This window comes from Volvox carteri (genome assembly GCF_000143455.1).
Source record: "Volvox carteri f. nagariensis unplaced genomic scaffold VOLCAscaffold_55, whole genome shotgun sequence".
Lineage (NCBI taxonomy): Eukaryota > Viridiplantae > Chlorophyta > Chlorophyceae > Chlamydomonadales > Volvocaceae > Volvox > Volvox carteri.
The window spans coordinates 543,147-556,714 of NW_003307598.1; the positions used below are offsets into that span (position 1 = coordinate 543,147).

Below are 13,568 nucleotides of genomic sequence, written 5' to 3' on the forward strand. Positions count from 1 at the left end.
ATTGCGGTGACATCTGCCAAACCCATACCCCACTCACAGTACAATTGATCACCACAGTCAAGGAACTTCTTGTTGATTTCATCCAGTGGTAACTCCAGCATCAGTTGTTCCAAGATGGAACCATAGGAGGATTCCAAGGTGTTGTACTGCAGCTCATTTTCTTGGTGCTGCACAACCATTTTCTTGGTGCTGCACAGCCATTGCATTGGTGCGGCACAACCCTCCTCTAGTACCATCTTGGAACAACCGTTGCTGGAGCACCTTGATGCCCTCTTGTGTGAGAAGGCAGGCAGTGGTTTTTGGATTCGGGATCATAATATCATGTGTCATCTGATAAGAGCTGCATGATAGACTATCAACCAGATGAGCTGGTTGCTCTAGTTCCAGCTGCTGGGAAGCCGCTGTTAACATGCCGTGGGAAATGGGGACATGATTTTGTGCATCGAGTCTTCCAAGTCACTGTGCATGCATACAGACAAGAAAGGAAGGGGGAGCTGGTTACCATTAAGATAAAAGGTGTTTTCTATTCCCAGGAAAGACTTCCCGGCTCATGTCCCTGAAGCAGCTTGGCTTGCGGCAAGAGGGGCCGGATTTACTGGCCACTGGACCAGCATGGATGTTTTTCATCAGGAGGAAGATTGGTATTTTGAGGCCAACTGCAAAACGACTGTTTATATAGTGTGCGCAGAGGATATTTTTGGGCGGGGCCCCAGCGCGAAGCGCCCCAGGGGGCCCCGACCTGTAGGATTGCCCATGTCCGTGTGTGTGTGTGTGTAACGGACCAAACATAATATCTCGCCCGGCTGAAACGCGTTGTAGGTACTATACAGCATTCTCTATTGCAAGGTATCTCGCATGTAGCCAACAAAAATCGTATGAGCACAAACAAGTTTGGCTGCCTCAATTGACCGAGGCCAAAGTCACATCAACGCCTCTCGCGCTAAATTTCATCCCGAAAGGTACCGCGTATCTCATATTTGAATTCTTAGATGACGGCGTATGATAACTCGAACTCCCATGCCTTGAGTGTGTAACGGATCAAACATAATATTTCACCCGGCTGAAACGCGTTATCGGTACTATACAGCATTCTCTACTGCAAGGTATCTCGCATGTAGCTAACAAAGACCGTATGAGCAAAAACAAGTTTAGCTGCCTCCATTCACCGACCTCAAAAGTCACATCAACGCCTCTCGCGCTAAATTTCATCCCGAAAGCTGCCGCGTATCTCATAATGGAATTCTGAGATGACGGCGTATGATAACTCGAACACCCAGCTTGTGTTACCATTTGCCGGCATGAGCAATCCGACATGCCACCAGCAGGCCAACAAATTTGCTTTCATTTCTATATGAAATACACAAGCTGCTTGTTTGTACATTTACTTTGGCCAATGCACGGGGCCTCCGAAGACTTGCGGTGTGCCGCGATGAAGGTCGCGGCTGTGGGGCGGATTGCTGAGGCCGCTGGCGCTTCGGGGATAAACATCACAGACAGCACCGAACTTCACTCAGCTTGCGTTACCAATTTGCCCGCACGGGCATTCCGACTTGCGGTCTGCCGCACTGTCCATGCGGCATGCACCCGGGATAGATGCGATTCGCGTGGAGCCCGCAGGCGGTGCTGACGATTCCGCCGGTGCAAGCTTAGCTCCCACACCATCAGTACTGCTGCAACAAAGCACATCTCCCACCGCAGTGACACTACCCATCAATTGTCACACGTGCCGTGCTAGCTACCGGCCTGTACGGATGCAGGTGGGGCCCGCCCTTTTTCCGGCTTCGAGGAAGCCGACACCCGACTTGTTCCACGGTGCCTACTCAGGAACCAAACTGTGGCACTCGCGGTTGGGTCATTTGAGCATTTCAATGTGGCTTTCCAACAATATGGCTTGTAGGTAGATCAGCCTCTTCAAAGCCTGGCTCACAGCGTTCGCGTCAGATACCGTCTCTCCACACTGCTTAAGCTCCTTCAAACGACTGATGTAGCTTCTCAGGGTCTCCTCTGGCGTCATTTGAATGTTCTGGAGTTCTCCCCAGAGGATCGGTTGTCGGTTGTCGGACCACCATCATCTCCTTGTAGCGAGCGTCCAGAGCCGCATACAGATTGATGACGTCTAGGTTCTCGTCAAATAGGTACAAGTCGTCGTCGCTTAGATGATTTACGAGGACGGCTCGCGCCATGTCATGTTCGGCGCCATTCTTATCATCGCGCGCTTTCACCAGAGCCGCTCCCGCCTTCGCGGCCGTAATCGCGGCCTTCGGCCTAATGAACCACACTGCTTGATTTCTCAGTGCCAGACGTTCGCTGTACGCAAGAAGAGTAGCTGTAGTTTACAACTCGTCACCTATGATTGCTGTGAACCCTTAATGCGTACCGCTTCGGAGTCGTTTGCTCAAGCGTCTTTCGCACATACCATTACACAACCAAAAGAGTCTCCTGTGTCACACTCACATATAAATGATGTCGTACAGATCCATTGTCGTAGCAACAAGATACAGAATACGCAGAAGGTCTGACTGTAACCACATTAACAACACGAATGTTCTACAACAGCACATGTGCGTCTCCCAGCGACATTTCCTTGACCCAGCAATCAGCAATTTAGACATGCCGTGACGCGCATAGCCCACGTCTTATGCATAAAAGACGTGATCGTCGTGCTGGCTAAGATTACACTGCTTGCAGTCACTGCATGTTGTGCGGGAGGCGTTCCTTGCAGCGCTGCACTCGACCCGATCGGGGTCCGGGTGCTGCGCTAAGAACCCCTTGCTTGACGTGGGTATTCCGTGGGCGACGCAATCTTGGTAATCTTGGGTATACAATAGTAAAAGGATATCAGCATATTGTTCAGAGTTTTCATACAAGAAGGGCATAATGGGTTACTTGCTTTTTTGCTTTTTTCAAATGCATGTTTGTACCAGCGGGTAAGCAGATGATGCGCTCCTTGCCTCTCGCCTTCAACCTTAGGAGAAACAAACGCAAGCAGAGATGGAATCAGGGCACCGCACATGTGCTCCACCACGGTTCAGCATGAGCCTAAGTATGTACATCTAGCTGTGTACAAATAAGGGCTTCTGTAAAAGCTTTGCGACAGCAGATGGCGCTAACGGTGCAGATGGCGGTAACTGCCGTATCGCCGTAACATCATGCAAAGTTGACGCTACTTGGTCGTCTGTTTTCTGAAATTGCTAATTTTTAGCTTCCAGATATTGCAATTGTCGCGCCCAAGCTTCAAGGCTGTAAATGTGGGTTAAACCTCCCCGGTCAAGCTTAAGTCCCACGCTTTATTCCCTTTCCTTTTATACTTTGGCCTTAGGTAGTCCTGGAGGGGACACACACATCACGGGAACCATCAGCTTTAAGTCCTGTGTGACCAAAGCTTATCATGTTTTGTCCAACATTCTAAATTAATCATGCCGGATAGCGATGAAGGGCCTGCAAGCGATACGGAGGAGGACTACTCGTCGGAGGTGGGGCGATGCTCGTATGGAATTGATTCGAGCTGTTCTGGCGGCACAAACGACACCTGTTATAGCTCAAGGCCCTTTCGATTGTTTCGTGAACCAAACTTTTCCACTGCAACACTAAACATGTCACGCACCTCTGCTGAGCCAAAGCGTGCCCAATAGGGTCGCGAGTGTTGTCCGTAAACTGCAAGCTCTCCCCTTGAAACTGCAAGCTCTCCCCTCTATGTGGTGAACCTGGAGTTCGCATGGCGAATACATGTGCTTTGAACCCCCGGCAGAAATCTACAGGCAGCGGGGAGTACAGCAGCAGCTCGGTGTCGGGCGACTCAGATGCGTCGGACAGCCTTAAGGAGCGGCGTGACAGCCACGGGAGAGCATCCGCCTCCACAAAGCAACTTAAGAACACGATCACGAGTAAAGCCGTCTTGCAGGTAGGAAAAACGTCCCCTCCTTGGTTTCTTCTAGGGTACTTCGAATCGCACTCACTGCATATATGCTTTTTGTATTTGTCGCATGCCGCATCCAGTGCGTTGGTCTTGCTCCGCGCTCCGTGCTAGGAGGACTGCAGTTCTTGCATGGCCGAGCATGCCACTTACCATGGTCTCTGACTTGACTTGATGGACCCGGCACTTACGCGCTCTCCGGCACTTAGACGACTCCTGCTGGGACTCATCATCCCCGCGCCCTCTTCCCAAACGTAGACAATCAATTCTTCCAGCGAACTTACCCCACCCCTTACACAACAGTGGTTACTGACCGTCCATAGCCCCAACTCAGGCTTTCACGGACGGCCCCCCGCATTGTGCGGAACTTGTGACCTTGTTACTTACGACCCGCAAGTCTCGTATAAACTCCTGCAGCTGGCATCCTTCAAAGACAATAACAACAACGACAACAACCCTGCGCTGTGTTTCGGCCCCCGGTCAGGGCCCCCGGTGCTCGTCCTTTATCGGGCGAGCCGCCCATAGTGTAACACCCCAACAATAACAACCACTAGCAGGCAACAACCTTGCCAGGCACGACCGCCTTTCCGCCCTCAACCTCTGCAGGAGGGCGAGCTTATTAACGCGAAGGTGCCCAGCAAATTTCCCCGGAAGCCCATGGTGGAGCTGAAGGCGTGTTCCAATGTATGGTACCAGGGCCAAATCATCGAGGAAAGCGCCAATGAAGTGAAAATTGCATATACCGTACCGAGTAAGTGGGCTACAAGCCATCAATTGGCTGCAGTGATAAACTGGTAGCAGTGCTATTGGCAGGAAAGATTGTTTGTATTGTCCTGTGGCTGTTGTTTCCATCGTTGGTTGCTGGTATTGGTGTTGGTGTTGGGTGGGATGATCCTGGCAATGGTGGGTGGTGCAGCAGTGGTGTCCCTCTTCGAGACCGGAGATACCTAGTAATGGAGTGATGATTTGAAATTGACATTGTGTTGTTCTCTCTCATTTCACACACAAACACAAACACACTCTTATTAACAACTTGCATTAAACAAAGACAGACACTTGGATAAACGGTCATGTAAACAGGTGGTTGACAGATAGACAGACAGACAGACAGGCAGAGGAACGGGCAATCAGACACAGGAACATACTGACCGAGAGACAGACAGATAGACAGAGCCGCGCATCATTCACGAAGAAGCCAAACCTCATGGGAGGCGCCTCCCCGTCTGTAAAATAAGCGGGAGGATTCGACTATTATTCGCAACAAAATGATGACGGTGGTGTTGAGGTATCACCACCACCACCACCAACAACAACAACACATCTTGAGCAGGAGCAGCAGCGGGAGCTGTCCACCATGTTATGGGCTGATTGGCCTGATGTCCTGTTGCTGCCTCCCACGACCCTTTTGGGTTCGTCGAGCCCTGCTTGCGGATGCGCCTCCAGCCTTTTCAAGTCCATGCAGGGCAGCTCTCTAAACTCCTCGCAGAGAAAGGAAAGGAGGGACGACGGCGCTGAGTGCCCTTTCCTGATCCGCCACTTCACTTTTACCGCACGCTCAGCCTTGCAGGGTAAATCCAAGCCACGTGTGGAATGGCTGCAAAAGGCCTCAGCTCGCATCTGGAGGGGGTCTTACAAGTCCCATGATTGGCGGCACCTGGGTCAGGGCGCCTGGGAGCCCCGCGCGCCGCGCGGCGGCGGCAGCGGCGGCGGCAAGAGCGCTCGAAGCAGGCAGCGCGGCAATGGCGGTGGTGGTGGTGGTGGAGGTGCAGGCGGAGGTGGTGGAGGAGGGACACGTCCGCGAAAACAGCAGCAACAGCAGCAGAAACACCGGACACGAAAATACAGCCGTGAGTGGGGCTTTGGATACGTGACACGAAGTTATCTGCGACAGAAATGTGTGTGTTGGGGGGGGGGAAAGAGAAAACACGTCTGAGGGCATGTGTGAGGCGATTTTGGTGTTGTTGAAACGTGTTTAGAACTCTCATTTTTGCTCCGTCTGCGTACTTTCACCAATCTGTAGTCGGTTCTCCAGCCCGACTGGATGTCGAAAACAGCCGATGGCAGTTCTTTTAAAAATACAAAAATGCTGTTGATGTCGGCGTTGGCATCATTTTTTTAAGAAAGGGTTTGATTTCCCGCGACACTGTTTTCTGGTCAACGGGTGTGTCCTCACCTCCCCGGCAGGTGGCTCGGACTCCGACTACGACGCAGCGGATGACGGAGAGACATCCGGAGAGCGACCCAAATCGCGCTCACATCACCAGTGGACCGCCTCGCGGCAGCGACAGCAGTCGAGCAGGGAGGGTGCCGGCGGGAGCGATACGGGGCGGAAAGACCCGGTAGCCGCTGCCGCCAGCGGCGGCGGCGGCGGCAGAGGCGGGAACAGGTTGGCTGCCGCGGCGGCGGCTGAGGGTGGCGGGGGTGGTCAGCGTGAAAGTGCCGGGGGGCCCCCCGCGCGTGGCGGTGGCGACCGGACGCGGGGTGGCAGGTTGAGCGCTCATGCCAGCCCCAGCCACCCTCAGAACTTGGAGGTCAAAGTGGCGGAAGACGAGGTCATGTCGCCGAGACCAGCGGCGCTGTCCAGAGGTGGTGGCGGCGGCGGCGGCGGCGAGGGGCCGTGTGATGCTGCTGCCGCCAGCAAGCCTAGCGCCGCGGGGGGTCGCGCGACTGATGCCGGCGATACCGGGTACGGCAAGCCGCCCCGGAGCTACGGTAAAGCCGGCGCCGCCGCCGTCGCGGCGGCGACGGAGGATCTAGGTATGGCTGCGACGGGCTCAGCCGAGCCGCTGTACGGCGGCGCGCCGCCGCCACCGCAGCACCAACATCCTCATCCGCATGCTGGGCAGCAGCAGGCAGAAGCAGGGGATGCGGATGAGCAAGCCAGCGAGCATTCCCCAGATGACGTGGCGGAGTCGCCTGGTGGGCTGTTGTGTGATCAGGCGTCTACGAGGTGCAGCCCGAGTGACGAGGACGCGGCCGACGGCCGTATCGCTGGCGGGGGTGCCCCTGTGCCGGATCCCACATACGACCCCTTGGCGCGGTGGTTCATTGCGCACTACAGCCAGCTCCAGGCGGCAGGTGTGCGGGGTTGGGGGCTGGGATTTGGAGCCGCGGCTAGTGAACTTGGGTATATGAACCAACGCCAGCTTATGGGAAGGAAGGGGGGGCTGTTTGGGGGAGTTATGTGATGATGCCAAGCCAAGTAAAGAAGGGAAACCAACAGCAGCAGCAGCACCTCTCTGCGTTCAAAATTTGCGCAAAGTTCTGAGTCTTAAGTCTTAAGTTGTCTGGAGGCGGGAGGTCTGTGTGTGTGTGTGTGTGTGTGTTGCAAGTTGAGAGTATCGAGGCGAGCTGCTGGAAACGACGAGAAAAGGGATGCAGGGCGCGTAAGGCCCACACCGTCACACGTTTGCCCGCCGGTTGATGCCGCTCAGGGACGTTGGGCCTGCTGCCAGGAGGCATGTACGAGTGCGGTCGGCTGCCGGTGGGCTTCACCGTTGATCCGGTCACTGCGGCCATAGTACCGGATAGCACCGTTCGCGGCGACAGCGGCGGCGGCGGCGGTGGCGCCGCTGCTGTCGGTGGCCAGCAGACCTTGGGCTCCACGCCTCCCGCGGCGACGGCGACGGCGGGAGTCACGGGAGCGCACATGGCGACAGCGATCCACGGTCCCGTGGGTCGGTCCGCAGCCGCGTCTCCGGTCCCGTGCACCGGCGCTACGGGCTCCTCCGCGCCGCCAGACTCCATGCCGCAGCAGCTGCCGTACCACCACAACCTCACTCAGGGTTCCTCCGGACATTGCCGGTCAGGTGACGGCGGCGGTCTACCGGGAAGTTCTCGCGGCGGCAGCGGGGGCGGCCCGTCAGCACCCGTACAGCGCCACCTTAGTAAGCAGACCAGCGGAGGAAGCAGCAACGGGCATAGGGAGCACAGGGAGCCGCGGGACGGTGGGTCGGCGTCGCCAGCGGGCGGCGGCCCGACGGTGGCGGCAGGGAAGAGGTCCACGGCGGCGGCGGCGGCGGCTGGGGAGGCAGGTCCTGGCGGTGGCCATGACGCCGCTGCCACTGGCGGTGGCGGCGGCCATGGCACCGTTGGAACCGGAGGTGGGCATTTGTTGAAGAAGTTGAAACGCGCGGTCATCATCTCCGAGAGTGAGGACGAGGACGTCGACCCACCGCCGCCGCTGCTGCTGCCGCCGCTCCAGCAGCAGGTAGGTACTGCTGCGGCGTCTCACGCGCCGCCACCGCCGCCGCCAGTAGCAGCAGTAGCAGCAACTGCAGACGCCGCTGGCACCGCGGTCCAGGGACCCGGCGGGACGGGGAAGGTACTCAGCGCGGCTGCGGGTACAGGCGCGGGTGCTACAGGAGCGGAAAATGCCGCCGCAGCAGCAGCAGTAGCAGCAGCAGTAGCAATGACTCAGGGGCCCTCTCAACGGCCGTCCAATACCGTTCCCGTCAATGGCAGCAACCCCACGTCCACAGGAGGTCGACAAGAGCCGCAAGGGCCACGTAGTTCCGGAGCGCCCGGGAGCAACAATCCCGGTGGACTCACGGGTCGATTGGGGGGAGCAGCCGCCGCGGGTGAAGGAGGGGGCCCGCCTGGCTCGGGAGTTCCAGGCGTTAGCTCCGCGTCTGCTGCGCCGGCAACTGCACGTGCTGGTAATGGAGCAGGCGCGGTGGCCGCGGCCGCCGCCGCCGCAGATGGCCCTGGCGGAGGTGGCGGTTCTGCCTGCCCTCCTGGCGGTGGTAGCGGTACGGCTGGAAGTGGGGGAGGACGGGGAGGATCGGGAACAGGGGTCGTGGGGAATCGGAGCGGCACTGGGCCACCGGCTGTTGCGGGTGCGGTCCGAAACGGGCTTGGTGGTGGAGGAGGGGGAGGTGGAACGGGAGGAGGGGGCTCGGCTAGGGATGGTGGTGGTGTTGGAAGGAGGGAGATGGCGTCGGCGCCGCGGCCTCGCGCCGTAACAACGATGGACCTGGACCTCTAGTGCCCCAGGGCGGCATGTGTGAGGCGGCAACGACGACGACGATTTATGAGGGTGGCGTGTAACCGCTGTGGTGCATGGGTGGCTGAGGGTGGCTGAGCAGTGACACCACGCCTTGCTTGCATATCTCTACTTTTCTTTCTCTCCCTTTCTTTCTCTCTCTCTCTCTCTCTCTCTCTCTCAAACAAACAAACTCTAGCATTATACTCAAAAGTTGAAATCTTGTACTGTTATTTGGCGGTAATACATGTGATGACGTGCGTGTGCACGATTTTCTCTACTCGGTGAAGTTTGGAAGGAGGTGGTCGTTTGTTTGTTTGTCCGTTTACCGTTGCAGGTGTACAGTTGCGCGTGTGCATGTTACATCATATAGAGTTGCAGCTCATCTCTATATGCATATTCAATAACTTTTTCGCGTTGATGCACCCATGTCTCTTTTTTTGCATGTGTCTTTTGCAGATTTTTACTTGTGACCAAAACGTGCCGAAAACCCTTGTGCCTTAAAAGTATGGTAACGTCACAGCAGCGAGAGATTTCTTTCCTTCTTGTTTTTACAAAGGGCGCAGGGCCTCGGAGGCACTAAAGCATATGGCAAATAGGCAAGCACCATTCATCGGGTATTACTTTTACAACACCGGCAGTTTCAGCAAAAGTGCGTAAAATAACTTGTGATTATTACAAGTTACAAGCGCAAGGTGATAAAAACATCCGCGTTCGTGTGATGGTGTGGCTCTCCGTAAGCCTGGAGGCATAGGCAACATCCCCAGAGGACCAATAACATGACAGAAACTGAACAGCTCCCACACGAATAAACCACAGAGCACAACTTGTAACACTGATTGAGTGGAAGAAGCTTCAATGCTTACACTGCCACTCAGAAATTACTGTTAAGTAACCATAACAATTTTATTACATTATTACTATTATTATCTTATTATATATATAACAATTTATAAAAAATATTATAGTAAAAAAAAATTATTATTATTATTATTCGTTAGTATTAGCGGTTTTTTAGTCTACAGTCAGGGGATCACATCACTTCCTGTCCACTACCCAGCAGCCTACACACTGTGACACTGCGGCATACATTATGGCACGTGGTGTGCGAGCCTACTGCTACGGCTGAGTCTACTCGGCTTGCTTACTCGGTTTGGATTCCCGATCTGGGTCCTGCGTATGTGATGGGCATTGATATGTGGTCATGGTCATGGCTCCTTTCCTTCGAGGGCTTCACTGCAAACATGACAAGCAGTAAAAACCCTTGACCTGTCACCCGCAGCATACACCTGCAGTATATCCCAGGGTGCTTAAAAATCTCGAGCCCCGCATTCTGGCTTACGCAACATGGGGTTCTTAGGGCAGCACCCGACGTTGGCGACTGCAGGCAGCGTGAACCTAACACATACAATGACCATGTCTTGGAAAATATCATGCACCGCGCAGCACAGTGTAAGTTGCTGTGTGCAGAAGCGCATAATTAATTCCTGTGATAATGCTTACACTGCAGGAGACCAGCAGCAGTGAAGCCAGCCGGCAAAGACAGCAGGTACGACACTGACACAGAAGATGCTCTGACGACGCTGGTAAGAAAAGAGGGTATTGGAGATGCACCGCACAAGGAAACACGAGGAGCACAAGAAGGCAGGCAGACGGATAGAGAGATTGGATAACAGAACGAGCCAGAGAGGCAGGGATACCGGGGCCGAGAGATTACAAGGCCAGAGAGATAGATCTGTCTCTGTGCAGCTGTATGGCGGCGGGACAGCATAGGGCTTGTCGCATTCCCACAGGTTATGAGCCCCGAGTCATCGCGGTAGGAGGCGACTCTTAGTTTAGGTTAGGTATCTTTCCTCGGTTCGCTGGTGTTGCGGCGCTCTGGTCTAGGGCATGGAAGATACGGGCGCCCAGTCGAGGGAGATGTGCGCCTTGGAAATGGCAGCGCTCTGTCCAAGAATCATTTCATCAAGAAGGATCTCTGGGATTCAGCGACAAATCTTTCATGCGTGTTGTGTGGATTAGACGCTATTCCGGTCAGACCTTTCTGGTGTTGGTCTTTAGAGATCTGTGTCGTAGTTATGGAACCGTGTTTTGGTTCCTGTTTTATGGCGGCTGGAAGTCGCATTCCTTAGTTGCTTGTAACAAGAATTCAGACACGTTCCGAGCTTAAGTAGTTGTATATAGCATATGGCATAGAGCAGCTCGCAAGTTAATGAAAGGTTATCCCAGCCGGCCGTCGGTGTGTGTGTGTGTGTGTGTCTCAAAGCAACCCAAACATACACAAAGACCAGCCTGACAGCTCCAAACGCTGGCTATGGTCATACTTTATCACTAGGACGTGATTGGAGGCGTTGGGCAGCACCATTCCGGTCCGGAATCTGCGAGTCCGGTTCCGGTCCTGTGGCCGATCGGAAAGGCTGTCGTACCCGGGAGGCTAACCTGTTGGAATGCGACACGCAGTCTGACAGGGACAGAGACAGTCTGACAGGGAAGCAGCTCCATAATACATTACGTGAATGTGCTTAAAGTTTAGCTCTACTTACTGACTCTCCATACTCGTAGTACTTGTGTCGTACGGTGCCGCTCTCTCAGATTGTCTATAGCGCACGCTTCACGTCCTTCACCATTATTCCGACCGTATCTCAACACAAATTTCCTCAGCGTACGATTGGTGGCAGCGTGGGAAACCTCCGTCCTCGTGATGGAACAGCACATCAAAGCGGCATAGCCCGTAATGGTTCGCTATACTGTATTATTCCTCTTCTGTCATTATCGAGCTGGGCCATGGGGTTTGTAGCAGGAAGTTTGACTTTACGTCAGGAAAGTCGCAGCGATATATTAAACCACTATTTGTTGCTACGACTTTCCCAGCGTTTTCATTTGCATAATGAATGAATAATACCCTTGACTGTAAATGCCAACTGTTATGACCCTACGGCGTTCACCTTGACTCTGCCGGTTTTGAATGGCCGTACTGTCGTCCATTCACAAATGATTGTGTTGTTGTGTCAGTGCTGCAATTTGCTCGTATGGCGCAGTTGTCTTGTGCGAAAAGGAGAGCTAGTGGTTCAAGCAATTCTCTTACACCGCCACACCGCAGCATGGTTAGTGTAGCTGTGACCGTCCAGCAGCCGGCCAGGTCAGCGCCGGCCAAGGAGGTCGCAAGCTGCAGTGGCCGGCAAACGTATCACGATGATATGGCAAAGGTCCTCTTCACCGAAGCTGCCATCAGCAATCGGGTCGCTGAGCTTGGCCGGTGAGGCTTGAGGCGGCGGAATAGGAGAGTCAACGGCTGCCCCTGCCTCTTACACGCCCATACTATCTCTTACCACCTCAGACAAATAGCGCAAGATTATCATGGAAAGGCACCGCTGGTTTTGGGGGTAAGCGACTGGAAAATGTAGTTTGCGAATGCGGTTGAGAATAAAGCGCATAACCAAGCCAGGTATTGCTTTCGAGGTAGACTCCTTGAGACTCGTTGCAAGTTATAATAATGCAGGATGAACAAGTTATGCGAAAGCTCTACCGGGTACTGTGCAGTCGCGTTGAGTTAATTTTATTCGCTGTGCGCTTGTCCATTGCCCATAGGTTCTGAAGGGCAGCTTTATGTTTTTCAGCGACCTCGTCAGGGCCATCGAGCCTTGCCCCCGCGGTCTTACTCTCGACTTTATTCGCGCCTCAAGTTATGGCTCCGGAACGGAGTCCACCGGCGAGGTCAAGGTAGGACCAGCCCCGGTCCCTTCCTCCAGGCCTCACCTACTCTTCAAACTTCTTAATCCTTCATGGACACAATCCTTTGCCTTGGAGCTGCTGCACACTTCCCATGCCTTGGCGACAATCCATGGTCTTCAAGCCGCCACGCTTTTACATGCCTTTAGGGTTCACCCAAACATGTTTTTTTCGCTAGTTGTGTAGCTCCTCCATACCATATCATTTGCACATATGATATGTGTCTTCCGTTCCCCAAATCTTATTCCCCCAGCTGAAGACCGACCTCAAGCGGGAGAAGGTGGAGGGGCGGCATGTGCTGCTGGTAAGTTCGCGGGGTTGCCTCTGCTTCAGCTTGTGTGCTACATCATAGCTGGTGCCATTACACCAGGCCGAAGATGAGACCATCACCGCCGCACCTTCCGCACACGGCAGTCACCGTCATCATCAGATTCAGCGCCTTCCACAGGCAAACGCCGCCACGGTTGAAGCGTCCAGGTCCTCACGCGCCGCGTTCAAAACTTACTCCTTTTCATGGCATCGTACCACCACCACAACTCACCCAACTCCCGTCAGGTGGAGGACATTGTCGACACGGCCCTCACCATCACCACCGTGAGCCGCTACCTGTTGGAGGAGTGTGGTGCGACCTCCGTAGCCACTGCCACACTGCTCGATAAGCACGAGCGGAGAAAATTATCTTACCGGCCCGAGTATGTGGGCTTTGTGGTGAGTCGATCGGTTGATCGTGACGGGTCATGGGGTTGGACTTGCGTGTGTTTAGGGGGGGGGCATTGTCATACAGTGCTTGGCGATGTACTATTCTTTACCGGTTGTAATGCGGAGGGGTTGGAGGTGGGTAAGATGAACCACAGACGAGTGATGCTGGTACCAGAGGTGGAGGGTTAGTCCACAGGAATAAACAAATAGATACTGCATTAGGAAATTGTGACAAGAGATGGA

At 54.5% G+C, this 13,568-nt stretch overlaps 3 protein-coding genes across 3 annotated transcripts in view; 2 read left to right on the forward strand and 1 right to left on the reverse strand.

Annotated features, from left to right (window-relative positions):
- Positions 1-872: 872 nt before the first annotated feature.
- VOLCADRAFT_106975 (uncharacterized protein) lies at positions 873-2,480 on the reverse strand (the record flags this gene model as incomplete). Its single annotated transcript, XM_002955860.1, has 2 exons — positions 873-2,307; positions 2,455-2,480. 2 exons carry the CDS (start codon positions 2,478-2,480, stop codon positions 1,962-1,964), a joined length of 372 nt encoding a protein of 123 aa, XP_002955906.1. The 3' UTR covers positions 873-1,961.
- Positions 2,481-3,344: 864 nt separating this feature from the next.
- On the forward strand, positions 3,345-9,401 carry VOLCADRAFT_106976 (uncharacterized protein; the record flags this gene model as incomplete). The annotated part of the gene is made up of 9 exons (XM_002955794.1): positions 3,345-3,473; positions 3,759-3,901; positions 4,172-4,405; positions 4,520-4,664; positions 5,473-5,760; positions 6,098-6,991; positions 7,348-8,123; positions 8,395-8,751; positions 9,357-9,401. Exons 4-9 carry the CDS (start codon positions 4,571-4,573, stop codon positions 9,399-9,401), a joined length of 2,454 nt encoding a protein of 817 aa, XP_002955840.1. The 5' UTR covers positions 3,345-3,473; positions 3,759-3,901; positions 4,172-4,405; positions 4,520-4,570.
- A 2,597-nt stretch (positions 9,402-11,998) lies between these two features.
- VOLCADRAFT_121469 (uncharacterized protein) overlaps positions 11,999-13,568 on the forward strand; it is a gene marked incomplete at its 5' end in the record, with an annotated part of 3,096 nt that continues 1,526 nt past the window's right edge. Inside the window, 5 exons of the mRNA XM_002955795.1 lie at positions 11,999-12,153; positions 12,235-12,280; positions 12,486-12,617; positions 12,880-12,930; positions 13,182-13,334. Coding sequence (XP_002955841.1) covers positions 11,999-12,153; positions 12,235-12,280; positions 12,486-12,617; positions 12,880-12,930; positions 13,182-13,334 — 537 coding nt within the window. The remainder of the gene's footprint in view (positions 12,154-12,234; positions 12,281-12,485; positions 12,618-12,879; positions 12,931-13,181; positions 13,335-13,568) is intronic.